This window comes from Phoca vitulina, unplaced genomic scaffold (genome assembly GCF_004348235.1).
Source record: "Phoca vitulina isolate PV1807 unplaced genomic scaffold, GSC_HSeal_1.0 scaffold126, whole genome shotgun sequence".
NCBI classification, from domain to species: Eukaryota; Metazoa; Chordata; class Mammalia; order Carnivora; family Phocidae; genus Phoca; species Phoca vitulina.
In genome coordinates this window covers 1,407,765-1,427,029 of record NW_022589829.1, presented here as the reverse complement: position 1 = coordinate 1,427,029, position 19,265 = coordinate 1,407,765, and the positions used below count along the sequence as shown (strand labels likewise).

The 19,265-nt window shown below is 40.5% G+C and overlaps 1 protein-coding gene across 2 annotated transcripts in view; it reads right to left on the bottom strand.

Moving 5' to 3' along the window:
- Positions 1-19,265, bottom strand: part of PIEZO2 (piezo type mechanosensitive ion channel component 2) — a 505,679-nt gene that overhangs the window by 118,359 nt on the left and 368,055 nt on the right. For both annotated transcript variants that reach the window (XM_032399040.1, XM_032399041.1), the window contains exons 10-13: positions 16,661-16,699; positions 15,559-15,697; positions 11,654-11,802; positions 7,448-7,678 (exon numbers count right to left, since the gene is read on the bottom strand). In XM_032399040.1, the coding sequence (XP_032254931.1) occupies positions 7,448-7,678; positions 11,654-11,802; positions 15,559-15,697; positions 16,661-16,699 (558 nt within the window). The remainder of the gene's footprint in view (positions 1-7,447; positions 7,679-11,653; positions 11,803-15,558; positions 15,698-16,660; positions 16,700-19,265) is intronic.

The following is a 19,265-nucleotide window of genomic DNA, read 5'->3' as shown; positions in this document are numbered from 1 at the left end:
AGACCAAAATACACCCAAAATCTAGTGTGTGGCACCGATCTATAAACCAGCCTGATCATATTTGATCACATTCTGTTTTTGTTTTGTTTTGTTTTGTTCTGTTTTTGTTTGTTTTTATCTTTATCTTTTTCTTTTTTCTTTTTTTCTTTCTTTTTCTTTTTTCTCTCTTTCCCTTTCTTTTCCCACTGCTTCAGGTCTTTTCTGATTGGTTTAGAGTATATTTTCTGGGGACGTTGTTACCCTGCTAGCATTTTGTTCTCTCATTAATCTATTCTCCTCTGCACAAAATGACAAGACGGAAAAAATCACCTCAACAAAAAGAACAAGAGGTAGTACAGACTGCCAGGGACCTACTCAATACGGACATTAGTACGATGTCAGATCTAGAGTTCAGAATCATCACTTTAAAGATACTAGCTGGGCTTGAAAAAAGCATGGAAGTTATTAGAGAAACCCTTTCTGGAGAAGTAAAAGAACTAAAATCTAACCAAGTAGAAATCAAAAAGTCTATTAATGAGGTGCAATCAAATATGGGGGCGCTAACTGCTAGGATAAATGAGGCAGAAGAGAGAATCAGTGAGATAGAAGACCAAATGATGGAAAATAAAGAAGCTGAGAAAAAGAGAGATAAACAACTACTGGATCACGAGGGCAGAATTCGAGAGATAAGTGATACCATAAGACGAAACAACATTAGAATAATTGAGATCCCAGAAGAAGAAGAAAGAGAGAGAGGGGCAGAAGGTATAATGGAGCAAGTTATAGCAGAGAACTTCCCTAATTTGGGGAAGGAAACAGGCATCAAAATCCAGGAAGCACAGAGAACCCCTCTCAAAATCAATAAAAATAGGTCAACACCCCGACATCTAATAGTAAAACTTACGAGTCTCAGAGACAAAGAGAAAATCCTGAAAGCAGCTCCGGAGAAGAGATATGTAACCTACAATGGTAGAAACATTAGATTGGCAACAGACTTATCCACAGAGACCTGGCAGGCCAGAAAGGACTGGCAGGACATATTCAGAGCACTAAATGAGAAAAATATGCAGCCAAGAATACTATATCCAGCTAGGCTGTCATTGAAAATTGAAGGAGAGATAAAAAGCTTCCAGGACAAACAAAAACTAAAGGAATTTGCAAACACGAAACCAGCCCTACAACAAATATTGAAAGGGGTCCTCTAAGCAAAGAGAGAGCCTAAAAGCAACATAGACCAGAAAGGAACACAAACAATATACAGTAACAGTCACTTTACAGGCAATACAATGGCACTGAACTCCTATCTTTCAATAGTTACCCTGAATGTAAATGGGCTAAATGCCCCAATCAAAAGACACAGGCTATCAGATTGGATTAAAAAACAAGACCCATCGATATGCTGTCTGCAAGAGACTCATTTTAGACCCAAAGACACCCCCAGATTGAAAGTGAGGGGGTGGAAAACCATTTACCATACTAATGGACACCAAAAGAAAGCTGGGGTGGCAATCCTTATATCTGACAAATTAGATTTTAACCAAAGACTGTAATAAGAGATGAGGAAGGACACTATATCCTACTTAAAGGGTCTATCCAACAAGAAGATCTAACAATTGTAAATATCTATGCCCCTAACATGGGAGCAGCCAATTATATAAGCCAATTAATAACAAAAGCAAAGAAACACATTGACAACAATACAATAATAGTGGGGGACTTTAACACCCCCCTCACTGAAATGGACAGATTGTCTAAGCAAAAGATCAACAAGGAAATAAAGACTTTAAATGACACACTAGACCAAAGGGACTTCACAGACATATTCAGAACATTCCATCCCAAAGCAACGGAATACACATTCTTCTCTAGTGTCCATGGAACATTCTCCAGAATAGATCACATCCTAGGTCATAAATCAGGTCTCAACCGGTACCAAAAGATTGGGATCATTCCCTGCATATTTTCAGACCACAATGCTTTGAAACTAGAACTCAATCACAAGAGTAAAGTCGGAAAGAACTCAAATACATGGAGACTAAAGAGCATCCTATTGAAGAATGAATGGGTCAACCAGGAAATTAAAGAAGAATTAAAAAAATTCATGGAAACCAATGAAAATGAAAACACAACTATTCAAAATCTTTGGGATGCAGCAAAGGCAGTCCTAAGAGGAAAGTATATAGCAATACAAGCCTTTCTCAAGAAACAGGAAAGGTCTCAAATATACAACCTAACCCTACACCTAAAGGAGCTGGAGAAAGAACAGCAAATAAAGCCTAAACCCAGCAGGAGAAGAGAAACAATAAAGATCAGAGCAGAAATCAATGAAATAGAAACCAAAAGAACAGTAGAACAGATCAACGAAACTAGGAGCTGGTTCTTTGAAAGAATTAACAAGATTGATAACCCCCTGGCCAGACTTATCAAAAAGAAAAGAGAAATGACCCAAATCAACAAAATCATGAATGAAAGAGGAGAAATCACAACCAACACCAAAGAAATACAAACAATTATAAGAACATATTATGAGCAACTCTATGCCAGCAAATTAGATAACCTGGAAGAAATGGATGCATTCCTAGAGATGTATCAACTACCAAAACGGAACCAGGAAGAAATAGAAAACCTGAACAGACCTATAACCACTAAGGAAATTGAAGCAGTCATCAAAAATCTCCCAAAACACAAAAGCCCAGGGCCAGATGGCTTCCCAGGGGAATTCTACCAAACATTTCAAGAAGAATTAATACCTATCCTTCTGAAACTGTTCCAAAAAATAGAAATGGAAGGAAAACTTCCAAACTCATTTTATGAGGCCAGCATTACCTTGATCCCAAAACCAGACAAAGACCCCATCAAAAAGGAGAATTACAGACCAATATCCCTGATGAACATGGATGCAAAAATTCTCACCAAAATACTAGCCAATAGGATCCAACAGTACATTAAAAGGATTCTTCACCACGACCAAGTGGGATTTATCCCTGGGCTGCAAGGTTGGTTCAACATCCGCAAATCAATCAACGTGATACAATACATTAACAAAAGAAAGAACAAGAACCATATGATCCTCTCAATAGATGCAGAAAAAGCATTTGACAAAGTATAGCACCCTTTCTTGATCAAAACTCTTCAGAGTATAGGGATAGAGGGTACATACCTCAATATCATAAAAGCCATCTATGAAAAACCTACAGCGAATATCATTCTCAATGGGGAAAAACTGAGAGCTTTCCCCCTCAAGGTAGGAACACGGCAGGGATGTCCACTATCACCACTGCTATTCAACATAGTATTAGAAGTCCTAGCCACAGCAATCAGACAACAAAAAGAAATCAAAGGCATCCAAATCGGCAAAGAAGAAGTCAAACTCTCACTCTTTGCAGATGATATGATACTTTATGTGGAAAATCCAAAAGACTCCACCCCAAAACTGCTAGAACTCATACAGGAATTCAGTCGAGTGGCAGGATATAAAATCAATGCACAGAAATCAGTGGCATTCCTATACACCAACAACAAGTAAGAAGAAAGAGAAATTAAGGAGTCGATCCCATTTACAATTGCACCCAAAACCATAAGATACCTAGGAATAAATCTAACCAAAGAGGCAAAGGATCTGTACTCAGAAAACTATAAAATACTCATGAAAGAAATTGAGGAAGACACAAAGAAATGGAAAAACGTTCCATGCTCATGGATTGGAAGAACAAATATTGTGAAGATGTCAATCCTACCTAGAGCAATCTACACATTCAATGCAATCCCCATCAAAATACCATCCACTTTTTTCAAAGAAATGGAACAAATAATCCTAAAATTTGTATGGAACCAGAAAAGACCCCGCATAGCCAGAGGAATGTTGAAAAAGAAAAGCAAAGCTGGCGGTATCACAATTCCGGACTTCTAGCTCTACTACAAAGCTGTCATCATCAAGACAGTATGGTACTGGCACAAAAACAGACACATAGATCAATGGAACAGAATAGAGAGCCCAGAAATGGACCCTCAACTCTATGGTCACCTAATCTTCAACAAAGCAGGAAAGAATGTCCAATGGAAAAAAGACAGTCTCTTCAACAAATGGTGTTGGGAAAATTGGACAGCCACATGCAGAAGAATGAAACTGGACCATTTCCTTACACCACACACAAAAATAGACTCAAAATGGTTGAAAGATCTCAATGGGAGACAGGAGTCCATCAAAATCCTAGAGGAGAACACAGGCAGCAACCTCTTCGACCTCAGCCGCAGCAACTTCTTCCTAGAAACATCGCCAAAGGCAAGGGAAGCAAGGGCAAAAATGAACTATTGGGACTTCATCAAGATAAAAAGCTTTTGCAAAGCAAAGGAAACAGTCAACAAAACCAAAAGACAACTGACAGAATGGGAGAAGATATTTGCAAATGACATATCAGATAAAGGGCTAGTATCCAAAATCTATAAAGAACTCATCAAACTCAACACCAAAAGAACAAAGAATCCAATCAAGAAATGGGCAGAAGACATGAACAGACATTTTTCCAAAGAAGACATCCAAATGGCCAACAGACACATGAAAAAGTGTTCAATATCGCTCGGCATCAGGGAAATCCAAATCAAAACCTCAATGAGATACCACCTCACACCAGTCAGAATGGCTAAAATTAACAAGTCAGGAAATGACAGATGTTGGCGGGGATGTGGAGAAAGGGGAACCCTCGTACACTGTTGGTGGGAATGCAAGCTGGTGCAGCCACTCTGGAAAACAGTATGGAGGTTCCTCAAAAAGTTGAAAATAGAGCTACCATATGATCCAGCAATTGCACTACTGGGTATTTACCCCAAAGATACAAAAGTAGGGACCTGAAAGGGTACGTGCACCCCGATGTTTATAGCAGCAATGTCCACAATAGCCAAACTGTGGAAAGAGCCAAGACGTCCATCAACAGATGAATGGATAAAGAAGAGGTGGTATATATATACAATGGAATATTATGCAGCCATCAAAAGGAATAGGATCTTGCCATTTGCAAGGACGTGGATGGAACTGGAGGGTATTATGCTGAGTGAAATAAGTCAAACAGAGAAAGACATGTATCATATGACCTCACTGATATGAGGAATTCTTAATCTCAGGAAACAAACTGAGGGTTGCTGGAGTGGGGGGTGTGGTGGGAGGGATGGGGTGACTGGGTGATGGACACTGGGGAGGGTATGTGCTCTGGTAAGCGCTGTGAATTGTGCAAGACTGTTGAATCTCAGATCTGTACCTCTGAAACAAATAATGCAATATATGTTAAGAAAGAAAAAAAGAAGAAGAAGAATGTAGCAGGAGGGGAAGAAGGAAGGGGGGGAAATTGGAGGGGAAGAAGAACCATGAGAGACGATGGACTCTGAAAAACAAACTGAGGGTTCTAGAGGCGAGGGGGTGGGAGGATGGGTTAGCCTGGTGATGGGTATTGAGGAGGGCACGTTCTGCATGGAGCACTGGGTGTTATGCACAAACAATGAATCATGGAACAGTATATCTAAAACTAATGATGTAATGTATGGGGATTAACATAACAATAAAAAAATTTAAAAAAAAAAGAAAAATAATAATGTACTTTGACAAATGTCATCATGATATTTTATGATCTTAGGTTGTGTTGTTAACCTTGATAAGGCCTTGCATTTTTTTTTTTTTTAATTCCTGGGTACACTAAAATATAAGTGCAGACCCTATTTTCTCCAGAATAACACTGCTTTTTTTTTTTTTTTTGGGTTTGTTTTTTTTTTTTTTTTTTTTAGAGGGAGGGATAGCGACAGCAGGAACACAAGCAGGGGGAGTGGGAGAGGGAGAAGCAGGCTTCCTGCCGAGCAGGGAGCCCGATGTGGGACTCGATCCCAGGACTCCGGGATCATGACCTGAGCCGAAGGCAGACGCTTAATGACTGAGCCACCCAGGCGCCCCCACACTGCTTTTTTTAAAACAAATAATACATTTATTTCCCCAAAAATATCCCCCAACCCCAAGAGCTATTTATTTTATTTTATTTTATTTTATTTTATTTATTTGAGAGAGAGAGCAGGAACATGAGTAGGAGGAGGGATAGAGGGAAAGGAAAGGGAGAAGCAGATTCCCCACTGAGCAGGGAGCCTGACATGGGGCCTGATCCCAGGACCCCCGAAGGCAGACGCTTAAACGACTGAGCCACCCAGGTGCCCCAGAGCTGTTCATTTTAGATTAGACAGGAGGTAGTTCAACCAGTTAGCTGGCATACATTTCAGATGTCTCACCAATATTCCGAGCCAGGTTGAAATGGATTTGCATAGTCAAAAGGTGAGGTTTTGAATTTCTTTTATAAAGATAAGACTAACTTCCCAGTTTTGGATGTGTGTTTAAGGGGAGAGAAGGAGAGGGAAGAGTGTGAGACAAAAGTGACTTGTCACTGAAAATATTCTGTGGGACTTTCAGCTAGAGTGGAGTTTGAGAGAGAAAGGAAGGAAGTTGCCATGGTCTGTGAACACGGGGTTATGATCTAATGTCTATCATTACTATTCACCTGTTAGGAGTTTCTCCTTTACCCCAGTAGCCTTCATCAAAAAGTCTGTTATGAGAACCAATCCTTGGTATCTACTAGCACCCCATTCAGGCCTGGTTGCCTTGGATACGGGGTGTCTGGTAACCTGTAAAAAAAAGGTCCTTGCTCTCGGGAAAGGTGGGTTTCGTGTGATGTAAATTCATGTCCCTTTCAGAGAGTGATTCTCTGCCTAGAGGATAAAGGTGTTCAAGGCTTATGGAGTAAGGACACGAGACTGCTTTCACGGTCTTAACACAATGTCATCAACACAACGGACACGTGTGTTTAGAGTCTGCCACGCTGTCCACAAAATAGAAAGGTTGGGGCATATAATCTTCTGAAATAAAAGCTATTAAAATGGACCATGAAAATAATGAGTACTGAAAGATCATGAACCTTGTTGCTACAAATTGAAGGCATATCATATAATCTGCAGAAGGAAAAAAAAGAGGGTCATACTTAATTTTTGCTGCTAAGAGTGTTTTTTAAGACATAATTGAAGAAAAAATGTTTTTACTAATAATCAGTGATTATCTGTAACAGCAACACATTCAGCCTGTTTTGAAAACTGAGATCAAAGAAAGTCCTCTAACATTTGGATACATTTTACACTGTATTTTCCTGTTTCTCTAATTTCTACTATACTGTAATTGATTAAAATATAGCAGACTATATTTTTCCTTTCAGTGGAAAGCTTTGTTATTTTAAATAAAATCTAAAAGCATGGTGCGATATTTATTCGTGTTTAAATTATAGAGACCACTAAGCATTATAAATTATTTCTTAGAGTTTTTAATCTATTCATTTTTGTAAAGCACTGAATATTTGGAACCCATGTAAGTAAGTCTGTGCTTGGATATGCTTATTATGATTATTGTGGATTTGTTTCAATGTTTTGTTTTCTTGTTTTCCTATTCACTTACCTTTGAGGCAAGTTCTCCTGGTTCTTTCTTTTCCAAGAATCCTGGGACCTTTTTAATTTCGGGAAGTTCAAAACTCCATATATACTGTAATATCAGCAACAGATTTCCATAGACGACCATGAAAGGAGAGCTGATCATGGCATATTTTCTTCTGTTGCGAATCATCCAAAGGGTGCATGACCAAATCAACAACACAAATGTCAACCAGCTGTGATACGTGATGCTCCAAGCCTCGAGGAAAAAGGGAAGAGACAACACACAACGGTGATGAGTACAACGTAGTGTTCGCCCGCTCTGCTAACTTAGAAGTTCTCTAAAAGGAAAAAGTCAATAATATTCAATCCAGGGAGAAGAGAGAGTGGTGAAATCACAGAGAGACATCCCAACCTGGGGCATAGGAACGAACTGAAGAGAAAGACTGATCTTGCTGAGAAGAACATTGTTTTTTAACTTCCCGCACGGAATGGAGCCAAGGGCATGGGTGTCTTCTTTCTAATCTTTTTTCCCTTTAGGTATAAAGGTCTTCATCTTCACCCTACTTTACAGTATTAAAAGCAACTGTAAGTGCTTTATCCCTTCTTTTTCCAAAGTAGCTTGGGAGTGATTTACGCCATTTAAGAGTGCCAGGTAGGGGTGCCTGGGTGGCTCAGACCGTTAAGCGTCTGCCTTCAGCTCAGGTCATGATCCCAGAGTCCTGGGATCAAGCCCTGCATCGGGGTCCCTGCTCAGCAGGGAGCCTGCTTCTCCCTCTCTCTGCCTGGTGCTTCCCCTGCTTGTATACTCTCTCTCTGTCAAAAATAAATAAAATCTTAAAAAAAAAAAAAAATTGCCAGGTAAATGTGGCCATAGCTGGGCTCTGAAATGGAAGCTGTGGGTATCACTAGAGTACTAGAGTAAGTACACAAGTCGGGGCTTAGAGATCACTCTGGGATTATCTAAGAAGATGTACACAATATAAATGAGAAAGTTTACACAAGGAAGGTGTGTCTTTGGCTTCTGCACACTCCAAACAATAAAACCAAGTTCATTTAAAGGCCAGCCTCAGCTTCTGTCCTGTAAGGGGTAGGACTAAAGAGCCATCAGACTCACTGGACAAATGATACATCTTCTTTCATTCACATGAAATTTGCAAAGAATCAGAAATGTATCTCAAAGGGCAGCTCCCAGGACAATACATAAATCAGGCTCAAGACTATTATTAACTTCCAGAAATCCATCTTTTCTTACCATGATCTCTGATACTAAATCTTTGTAAAAAGATGTTTAAAAGCATTTTCTAGATATGTTTGAGGCTAATTGAAATCAATTGTATTCCTGAATATCATGAATTACCAAGAGTTAGTTGGAAAGTCCAAAATGTTTTACAAGTCTCTTTTGCTTCTGGAAAATAAGTAAGTATTAAGATAAATGAAGTCAGCATGGAACAAACAAATGTGTCCTCTCAACAATTTGCAAATTTGTCCTAAAGGACAGCTAGCTTTCTAAGTGGTGAATTATTTAAAATTTTTGGATGAAACATACGATAAACATAAACATATTTTTATATGATAAGTATATGATAAACATGAAAATAAAATTGCTTTTATTAAAATTAGTGACTGATAACCACTAGCAAGGCTGAATTATTTTCATGAAAATATGCTTTCTTGGAAATATTGTTTATCAGAAGTTAGGTAACATTAAATGCTTCTGCATTTGCATTAGATAGTGTATTTAATGCATTTATCTTGGTATGAAATGCAGATGTGATTGCCATTTTTGTGTGTGACCCAGGAGAATAATCTTCAGAGATATTATAATTCCAGCAGATTGTTTCCCCCCCAACACACTATTCTTGGCAAGATGAGGATGATAGAGGAAGAAAAGCAAGTTATGAGGATTTTTTAAACCTCTTTCCTTTTTAATATCTAAGTCATATATGCCTTTCAGTCATGGTAGTTGGGATACTTCTGCATTACGTTCAGTTTCCAGACTGTCTGATAGTGTAGTAAATTCGTACTTTGTAGTTTTGAATAAATACATGTATCATTCTAACAGACTTGGCTCCTCAGGACTGCCCTTTCTGTCTGTGATTAAAACTCTGCTGTAGTGGGGTGCTTCCACGGAAGGCAGGCACATTAAAAAACATTAATATTATGGCTCCGTTAAAACAATGAAAATGGCACCAGACAAGGGCACGTCTTTAATGAAGGATCTGCTCTGTTATGTTGTTTTTACAATAGATTTTTTCTACTAAGTAGCAAAATGTGTTTTTTTTAAAGCTCTCTTTCTTTACAAAAAAAAAGACCAAACTAGGGGCGCCTGAGTGGCTCAGTCGGTTAAGCATCTGCCTTCAGCTCAGGTCATGATCTCAGGGTCCCCCTGCATTGGGCTCCCTGCTCAGTGGGGAGTCTGCTTCTCCTTCTCCTTTTGCCCTCCCTTCCCCCTTTCTTGTGTGCACACGTGCTCTCTCTCTCTCAAATAAATAAATAAAATCTTAAAAAAAAAAGACCAAATTTAACTGCCTTATTTTTAGAAAGAGAGAAGAAAGGTGTATGTATACTCTTTTGAGTTCAGAATCAGAATTGTAAATTGCATTTATATTCGGTATCTTAAAATTAGAATTTCATTACAGTTTAAATTAGATGTTGATATATCAAAAATGTCAAAAAGTACCAAGAGCACAGAATTAATATTATTTAAAGAATAGTTTGCAACACTAAATGAGCCATCTTTAATTTCAAGGAGCTTTCTCTTTGCCAGCCCTCTCTCAGATGTGTAGTGGTCCTTACTAGAAGCTGATGTTGACTGAACATACAGGTGCATTTGGAAGACATTCTGAGGGAGTGCCTGGAGAAACTGTGTTTAGGTATTTTCCCCCTAGAGGTATAGAATATTTTCATTTTTTATCATCAAAGTTGTCATGGGATCTCACCACTGACCACAAAATATGAAGAGTTTTGTGATTTTTTAAAAGATTTCATTTATTTATTTGACAGAGAGAGAGCCAGAGAGCACAATGGAGGGAAACAGCAGAGGAGAGGGAGAAGCAGGCTCCCCACTGAGCAGGGAGCCTGATGCGGGGCTCGATCCCAGGACCCCGGAATCATGACCTGAGCCGAAGGCTGATGCTTAATGACAGCCACCCAGGCAACCCCCCCCTTTTTTTAAGATTTTATTTATTTGAAAGAGAGAGAAAGAAAGAGAGAGAGAGAGAGAGCACATGAGAGGGGGGAGGGTCAGAGGGAGAAGCAGGCTCCCCACTGAGCAGGGAGCCCAATGCGGGGCTCGATCCCAGGACCCCGGGATCATGACCTGAGCCAAAGGCAGACGCTTAACCAACTGAGCCACCCAATATGGAAGAGTTTTGTGTTAGATAAGTGTTAGGCTTCTCAAAAATAAATCAGATTTCCCATGCAAGTTTGTTTTTAAGATGGTTACAAATTAGACTTTCTGTTGTCTTCTATCTCCAGGCCAAAGGACTATTTTTTTGAAGCTATGATGCTGGAGATGCAAGATGTACCGAGTGAGTATGAACATGCATCAACTGAGCGCTCACAATCGGAAAAGCTCTTGGGAACTCTATTTAGTTGCTTGATGTTCATCCTGGTAACAATTTATTGCAGCTAAGATGGAGTAAAGTCTCCCTCAAATTTGGGGTAAAATGTGAATGTAACTTTCAATGTCTGAAGGAAATAAAAACAGTCTGTGTTAATCTTGGACACCTTCAATACCACACAGAGAAACTACCCAACAGATCTTTTATTTTGTTCAATTTATTATTATTATTATTATTTTAGAGAGGGAGGGAGAGAGCAGAGGGAGGGCAGAGGGAGAGAGAGAATCCTAAGCAGGCTCCATGCCCAGCACAGAGCCCGATGCAGGGCTGGATCTCACAACCTTGAGATCACGACCTGTGCTGAAATCAACAGTTGGATGCTTAACCGGCTGAGCCACCCAGGCACAACCCCAATAGATTCTTTTAAACCGGCAAAAAAGGGAACAGTTTCATTTGACAGGCTAATTTGAGAGAGATGTACTAATATTTAAAAGTAGGTTAAATAGAACAGAACATGATTTTGAAATCTGTAGTAGGAAGATCAGAGGAAGAATAAACATAACCAACCATTCCCCACCAAGACATTGGGAAGATTAGATATTTGTGCCAGCCACGAGAGGATGGTGGGGCATTTGTCGAGCACACTGACTGTCCCCTCTCATACATACCATCATGGCAATGAGGGCACAGATGTAACTTTGTTTCATAATAAACTGAAACACAGAGACCATGGCGTGAACTTTAACACTTTGTTTCTCCTCATGGCTCCTTTCCTCCTCAAATTCTTCCTTCTCATTCTCTTCTTCCTCTTTCTTTTCTAGATAGAGAAATAATTTATATAGCTTTATGCTAATATGTAAATTCTGGGTAAATGTCCCCAGTGCTGTAGCACATATATAGTTTTAGCAGAGACTTTTTTTTAAATTTTATTATGTTAATCACCATACATTACATCATTAGTTTTTGATGTAGTGTTCCATGATTCATTGTTTGCGTATAACACCCAGTGCTCCATTCAATACGTGCCCTCTTTAATACCCATCACCAGGCTAACCCATCCCCCCTCCCCTCTAGAACCCTCAGTTTGTTTCTCAGAGTCCATAGTGTCTCATGTTTCGTCTCCCCCTCCGATTTCCCCCCCTTCATTTTGCCCTTCCTACTATCTTCTTTTCTTTAACATCTAATGTATTATTTGTTTCAGAGGTACAGGTCTGTGATTCAACAGTCTTACACAATTCACAGCGCTCACCATAGCACATACCCTCTCCAGTCTCTATCACCCAGCCACCCCAACCCTCCCACCCCCCACCACTCCAGCAACCCTCAGTGTGTTTCCTGAGATTAAGAATTCTTCATATCAGTGAGATCATATGATACATGTCTTTCTCTGATTGATTTATTTCGCTCAGCATAATACCCTCCAGTTCCATCCATGTCGTTGCAAATGGCAAGATTTCATTCCTTTTGATAGCTGCATAATATTCCATTGTATATATATACCACATCTTCTTTATCCATTCATCTGTCGATGGACATCTTGGCTCTTTCCATAGTTTGGCTGTTGTGGACATTGCTGCTATAAACATCGGGGTGCACTACCCCTTCGGATCCCTACATTTGTATCTTCTAATACCCAGAGTGCAATTGCTGGGTCATATGGTAGCTCTATTTTCAACTTTTTGAGGAACCTCCATACTGTTTTCCAGAGTGGCTGCACCAGCTTGCATTCCCACCAACAGTGTACGAGGGTTCCCCTTTCTCTAGCAGAGACCTTTATTTAAGACTTCAGAGATTATTTCCAACTAACAAAGCCCTCAGAATTCAAACAGATTCACTAAGTGCTGCCTGGTCAGTGTAATGGAATCCTTACCTCAGAAATCCCAGAAAGAACATCTCAATTTAAGAGAATGTGGAAGGTAGCCTGTAAGATGGTTCCCAATGACTCTACCTCCTGATGTTCATGCCTTTGGGTAGTCCTCGCCCCTTGAGTGTGGGTTGGACCTCTGATGAGCTGCTAACAAATAGGAGGGATGGAATATGACTTCCAAGATTCAGTTTAAAAAGATGGTGGCTTCCGCCTTGGCCACTTTCTCTCATTTTCTTGCTCATTCTGAGAGAAGCCAGCTGCCACGGTGTAAACTGCTCTAAGAAGAGGTCCGGATGGCAAGGAACTGGTGTCTCTGGCGAGCAGTCAGCAAGAGCTTGAGGCCTGTCAATAACTACGTGGGTGGGTGTGAAAGCAGATTCTCCTCAGGCGAGCCTTCAGATGAGACCACAGCCTGAGCCAGCAGCTTATCTACCACCTTACTGGAGACCTTGAACCAGAGAAGCCCATCCTAGTCACACCCGATTCCTGCCCCACGGAAACTGTGACAGTAAATGTCTTAAGCCACTAGGTTTGGGAGTAATCCGTTTTTCAGTAATAGATAACTAATACAAACAGTATCTGCAGTACAGATATAGTGAAGGTGCAGAAAACCAACCAAGCCACCAACTGACCAACCACTTTGCCAGTGTGAGCTCGGCAGCCCATGGTTTCCTTTTAGGTCATGCTGAGGCAGAAAAGTCATACTAAGGATGGAAATATCACGTTAAAAGGAAGAGAGACTGTGGAGGGCTGAGGAGAAGAGGACCAGCAACGGGACAGTACTGGCATAGTGGTGAAGGAAGGATTTCTCCTCAAGATCCCTCCCACAAGTCAGGAAAACTAATTTGATTTCAAAGATGAAGTAATGAGTGACACACTTATGTGAAACGTCCGTTCTGTCCTCCTGTTCAAATTCAATGGGCTACATGTAAGCAGGTTGCATCAGGGAGTTGCTCCGCACCATGAAGAGGATACATAAACCACTGAAACACCAGTGAGCATGCACAGCACCTTGCACAGGCTCCAGAAGTGAGCCTCTAAGTGAGGTGGTGGTATTTCCTCGTGCAGAAGCCCGCTGCCCTCCACCCCTCCAATGCTGGGACTGGGGTCTATAAGGGGAAGTCCACGGATCAGAGACAGGAAAAAACAGTCTGATGGATTTTACAGTTTCTGGTGCTACTTCTCTGGTTGTAATGCTGTCTGCATATATAGATTCAAATTTAAAAAATAACTTTCCAGCTTTTGTTTTACCTTTGAAAGTTCAAGTTATGATGTGAGTGTGTGTGTTTGCCCTCTCAGCAGCCAAATTCATTTCTCTTTATGTTAGGTCACATATAAAGAAAAGATACCTGGCTATGACCTGAGTGTCTCAAGCTTTAAAAGTCGCAAATGCTGGTTCTTGGGCCTGGCCTTTGTGATTCTGATGCCAAAGCACTGAAGAGCACACTTTAGAAAGTACAGTATTTCCTTGAGCTATTCGGTAAGTGAAAACCTTGGTTTAAGCCCAACTTACAAACTGAAGCACACACACATAGGAAGCAGAAATGGGTAATTAACCCATGGGGTCTGGTGCTCCGTGGAGGTGCCACCTGGGGCTGGGGGGGGGGACGGGCAGGGCTGCTGGCTTAGGGACCTGAACTCAGTCTGACCTTACTGAGGAAGGCTGCAGAGTGTGACGAACCCTTTGTACCGCTCAGTGGATGCCAGGTCAGGGGCAACTGCAGGGTGTACTGATAACTACACAGAACACTACAGTAGAATAAGCCTGGTAAAGAATTATGAAAAAAATTACATTAAGCTGAATGTATCAATAATGTAGGCTGGATAGTTGCTCAGTTGCTGGCCATTTACTCAAGGTAGGATCATGTGTAACAACTCTAGGTTTAATTCCATATAAATAGAAAACACCTGCATGTACTCTGCCTTTTTTTTTTTCCTCCCATGTTGTAAACTTAGTTAATTCTGTCTCTATGAATTGGTGACAGGCATAGTTTCTGTCAGGGCAGTGACAACAGCGGTTGGGTCAACTCTTGCCTTGCAGGAATGAGGGGCTAGTGTTGCCAGATATTCACATTCTTCAAGGGATTCCAGAAACTTCCATATCTCAGTCAGAGCTGCACTTTTTAAAATGTTGGTTACTTTCTTTCTTTCACTTTAGAAAATGCTATGTAGGCCAACAAAACAAAACACAACCCAAGTCACAGCCACCAATTTGTCATCTCCAGGAACTGCCTGTTTTCCTTCAACATAATAAACTGAGAGACAAGGGGAAAAAAGGCCTAATACTGGTTCGGACCCTCACGCCCCTTTTTCTTACTAGACAGAAAGAACTCTTTCTGAAAACATTCATCCATTAACCAGCAAAACTACTGACCATGATTACAATATCAAATTCTAGAAAAAACAAAACACATATACACACATAGGTTTAACACTATAAATAAGTTGACATGTTTAAAAATAATGTTTTACCCTTTATTTTTCAAAGTTTGCCCCAATTGTACCATTTATTTTGTATAGAAGGATAAACCACCCATAGCAATATGCTGGGGCACTACACAGAACTGAAGGAAAGGAGCTTCATTACACTGACCATGGAAGACAACACCTGTTAGAAAAAATAAAACCGACGCAATAAACAATGAAACGCAGAGATGCCGGGTGCGTGCACGAGAGGAGATAAAAGCAGCAGAGCTGGCTCCTTACCTGAGGAGTCTTCCGACGGCTCCCACCGGTACTGTGGGGTGGAGTACAGGTCGGCTTTGGCAGGGCCGTTCTCGATGGGCAGACTGGGGTGGATGGTGTGGTAGTCTACAGGATTGCCGTTCACAGTCACCAGCAGGCCCTGGCAGGGGAGCGCGGGACAGAGGCACACCTGTGACGAGAGCTCCAGTTTTCAGTGTAGACATTGAAAACTGCCTCCTTGCCCTATGCTAGCTAGACAGAACCCTGCGGTGAGACACTGACTGAGAGCTGAACAGGGTCGTCAATTACCCACTTGAGCAAAAGGAATTGCATACATTGCTCTGCTCACATCTATCTTCCAGAGTGGTCCCAGTAAAAGCTGAATCTGATCTTCTTGTACTTCTGCTCAACACCATGCAAGGCACCCTCTGTTCTCAGGACCAAGTGTAAAGCCTGGGAAAGGCAGGCTGAGGCTTCCTGATCTGGTCCGATCACCTCTCCAGCCTCTGTTCTCATGGCTTCTCCTCCTAGCCCTCCCTCCAGCTATTAGAACTCCAGACCTTTCCTAGGCCCCAGCCAGAGCACCCCTGCCTTGGACCCTCCCCACCCTGCCCACACCCCGGTGTAGCTCTGCAGAGGACTAATGCAGTCTCAGGTTAGCTGGCACCCCCTCTGGAGATCTTTGCTGATGCTGCCAGCTTGCAATTCCTGTGATGAAGCACTTCGTACGCTAAGTGCAATTTCTTGTTTTTTTCCCTGTCTCTTTGGCTTTATGATATGAACATATGTGTGTGTGTGTGTGTGTGTGTGTGTGTCCGTGAACATGCAAGACTTCCAATTCAAATTATGTAATAGGTCTATCTGCAGAGAAAATTGCTTCTAAAAACCCTCCAACGTGGCTTTTAAAAGTTTAAATACATTCCGTATGACTATAGTCGAGCTCATGTTGTATGAGTTAGTGTTATAACAGCAATAAACCAGATACAATTTCTACAAGAAAAATATTCAGAAACTTAGGGAAATTTTATAGATCATTAAAATATACTCAAAGGAGCTAATTCCATTTATATCACTTCTACATCACTTACATGAGCATAAATGATAATTCTAAGAATATACTAACATCAGATGGTTTGTAGTCATCTTGGGTCATGGATAAAAGCTGCAAAAAGCAATGCAGGACAGCAATGTTAATATGTGAGCAAAAAGCACTGCAATGTTTATATATATATCTGTAAAGTTTTACTATGCACATACCCATTCCTTCAACTAGCTAGATGCTAGTATGTTAAAATTGCCATGCGAAATATAGAGGGACAAATAATTGAACCGGATGTTGCTATTTATTGTAACTGTTTTCCAGCTTCTGATGTTAACTTTTAATTGTGACAGCAAATAACCAGTCACAAACCACGTGACTACAAAAGTTGATCATATTTTTCAACTGTTTTGTTTTAATAGAATAAATTGCTTCATTTAATACTCCCCAAACCCTTGAGACCTCTGCAAAATTCTGAAAATATTTACTTTTCAAGAAATAGAAGTTTCATACTAAAGAAAAATTGATTTGTAATGCAGGTTGAGATTATTTTAAGATTTACATATTGTCTACCACAAACTAATTATTACATGACTATGCTTTTAAACTATATTAGCGCCAGGTGGTTTGGACCCCCCACAAATAATAAGCACTTTCTGTGCTAACGGTTCTCCAACTTTTTTGGCTCAGGACTCATTTATAATCATAAAAATCACTGAGAGTCCCAAAGAGTTTTTAATGATGTGGGTCCTATCTATCAGTATCTACTATACTAGAAATTAAAATGGAGGCCTTTAAAAATATTTATTAGTTCATTAAATTTTTCTTAAAATTTAACATATTCACATCAATCATTTCATTCAAATAGCTATATTTAAAAAACAAATAGTGAAAAAAGTAGTAGTATTTTATGCTTTTGCTTATCTTTTTAATATCTGGCTTAAAAGAAGACAGCTGGATTCTCGTATCTGTTTGTGCATTTAATCTGCTGTGATATGTTATTCTGGCGGAAATATATGAAGAAAATCTGGCTTCACCAAGCTTTGTAGTTAGAAAAGGAAAGAGTATTTCAATTGGCTAGCCAGGAAATTGTGGACAATTTTGTTTTCTTTTGTTTTGATACTACACCAAACTCAACAAGTGGTATTAACCCGAAGATGAGCTGCTACTTGGAATCTGAAATTGTATCAATGAACGTTTCACACTCTGTTACATTAAAATCCAGGGCTGTATCATGTGTTGGTGATTTGCAGTCAGTGAGTTAGTTATACAGTCTACCAAATATTGACACATTTCATTACACAATATTTAAAAAGTACATTTGTTAATTCGATCTCACCACTGATCTCATCAGGGAGGTCCTCAAGTATGGGGAAGTTTTCAAGCTCTGAATAGGGGATACAAGTTTTCTAATATTCTAATTTTCACTCAAAAGTTCAAATTTTACCACCGGCAACAAACGCCGTCAGCTGTTTGCCTTGAAGTGTTGGGCTCACTTCATTTACTTGCCAGGACTTCTCTGCCAAACACCCATCTCTGAATACCCGTAATTTGTCCACCCGCGGCTCCTTCCAGGGGCTGTGGTGTGTGGTGGGCGACAGCGAGTTCAGCTCACACTTCCTACACCTGGCCAAGTGCTTCTCAGCAGGACGCCATCACACTTTCACACGTGGTACTTTGTGCGACTTCCCATTTTGCCACACAGGATATTAAAAAGACGTGAGCTCCAAAGTGGAGATTTAAGAAAATGGGTAACTGTTTTTGGCTCATCAAGGATATTCGTAAGTGAACTGGCCTTGCTGCTTTGTTTTCTCTGAGTGCACAGCCCCGAAGGGCAGGGACTGTGGCTGTGGGGGTTCCTGCCACCCCCTGGGTTGGCTCGTGCTTTTGTATCAGTGAGTCAGCACAGCGAAAAGAAGGGATGTATTTTAAATATTATTTAAAAAAAGAGTTGTGAACTCGTGGATCCCCGTGAGGGTCTCAGGAATCCCCAGAGGTCCACAGACCTCCATTTGAAAAATTCCTAAGCTATCCTCTATGGCGATCTGTCATTTAGTAAAAGGAGCAGGATAATCTGACACACGGCGTGATGAGAAAGGCCCCTGGAAATCCTCAGACATCTTAGGGCACCACATGGGCCTGGCAAGGCCATCCACCGCCTAAGGCAGCTCATTCATTGTTTTGTCCTCACTCAGCACATGGCAGCCATGCTGAGATTAAGGCCACGCGTCTTAGAGAAACTCACCTGCCACCAAATAAATTGGAAAATCTACTCCTCAATTCTCTAACATGCTACCAAGCAAATGCTTTGTATCTGTCAATACAACATTGCAAATGGGCATATTTAATGAGTCAATATAGCACTGAGTTGAGTTCAACATGGTCAATAAATGCTCAAAGGGTTATATGAATTACCCATTGTGACTCACTTTTCCTTGTCAATCCATACGGTTGCCTTGGTGTAGTAAGAGATACTTAATCATATTCATATAGACCGTTTTGTTCTTCTCTAAGTGGTTACTTGAGTTATTACTGTGGCCGGCTACCCAATAAGGTGAAATTATTTTCTGCAATGTATTTCAGCACTGAGACTTTCCCTGCCCGGTGCTAACAGTTGCTGTTATTTTTTGCTTGTTTTAAACACAAATTTATTTTTTTTTAATGAAGTCTTTCTTTTGAGGATGAAGAG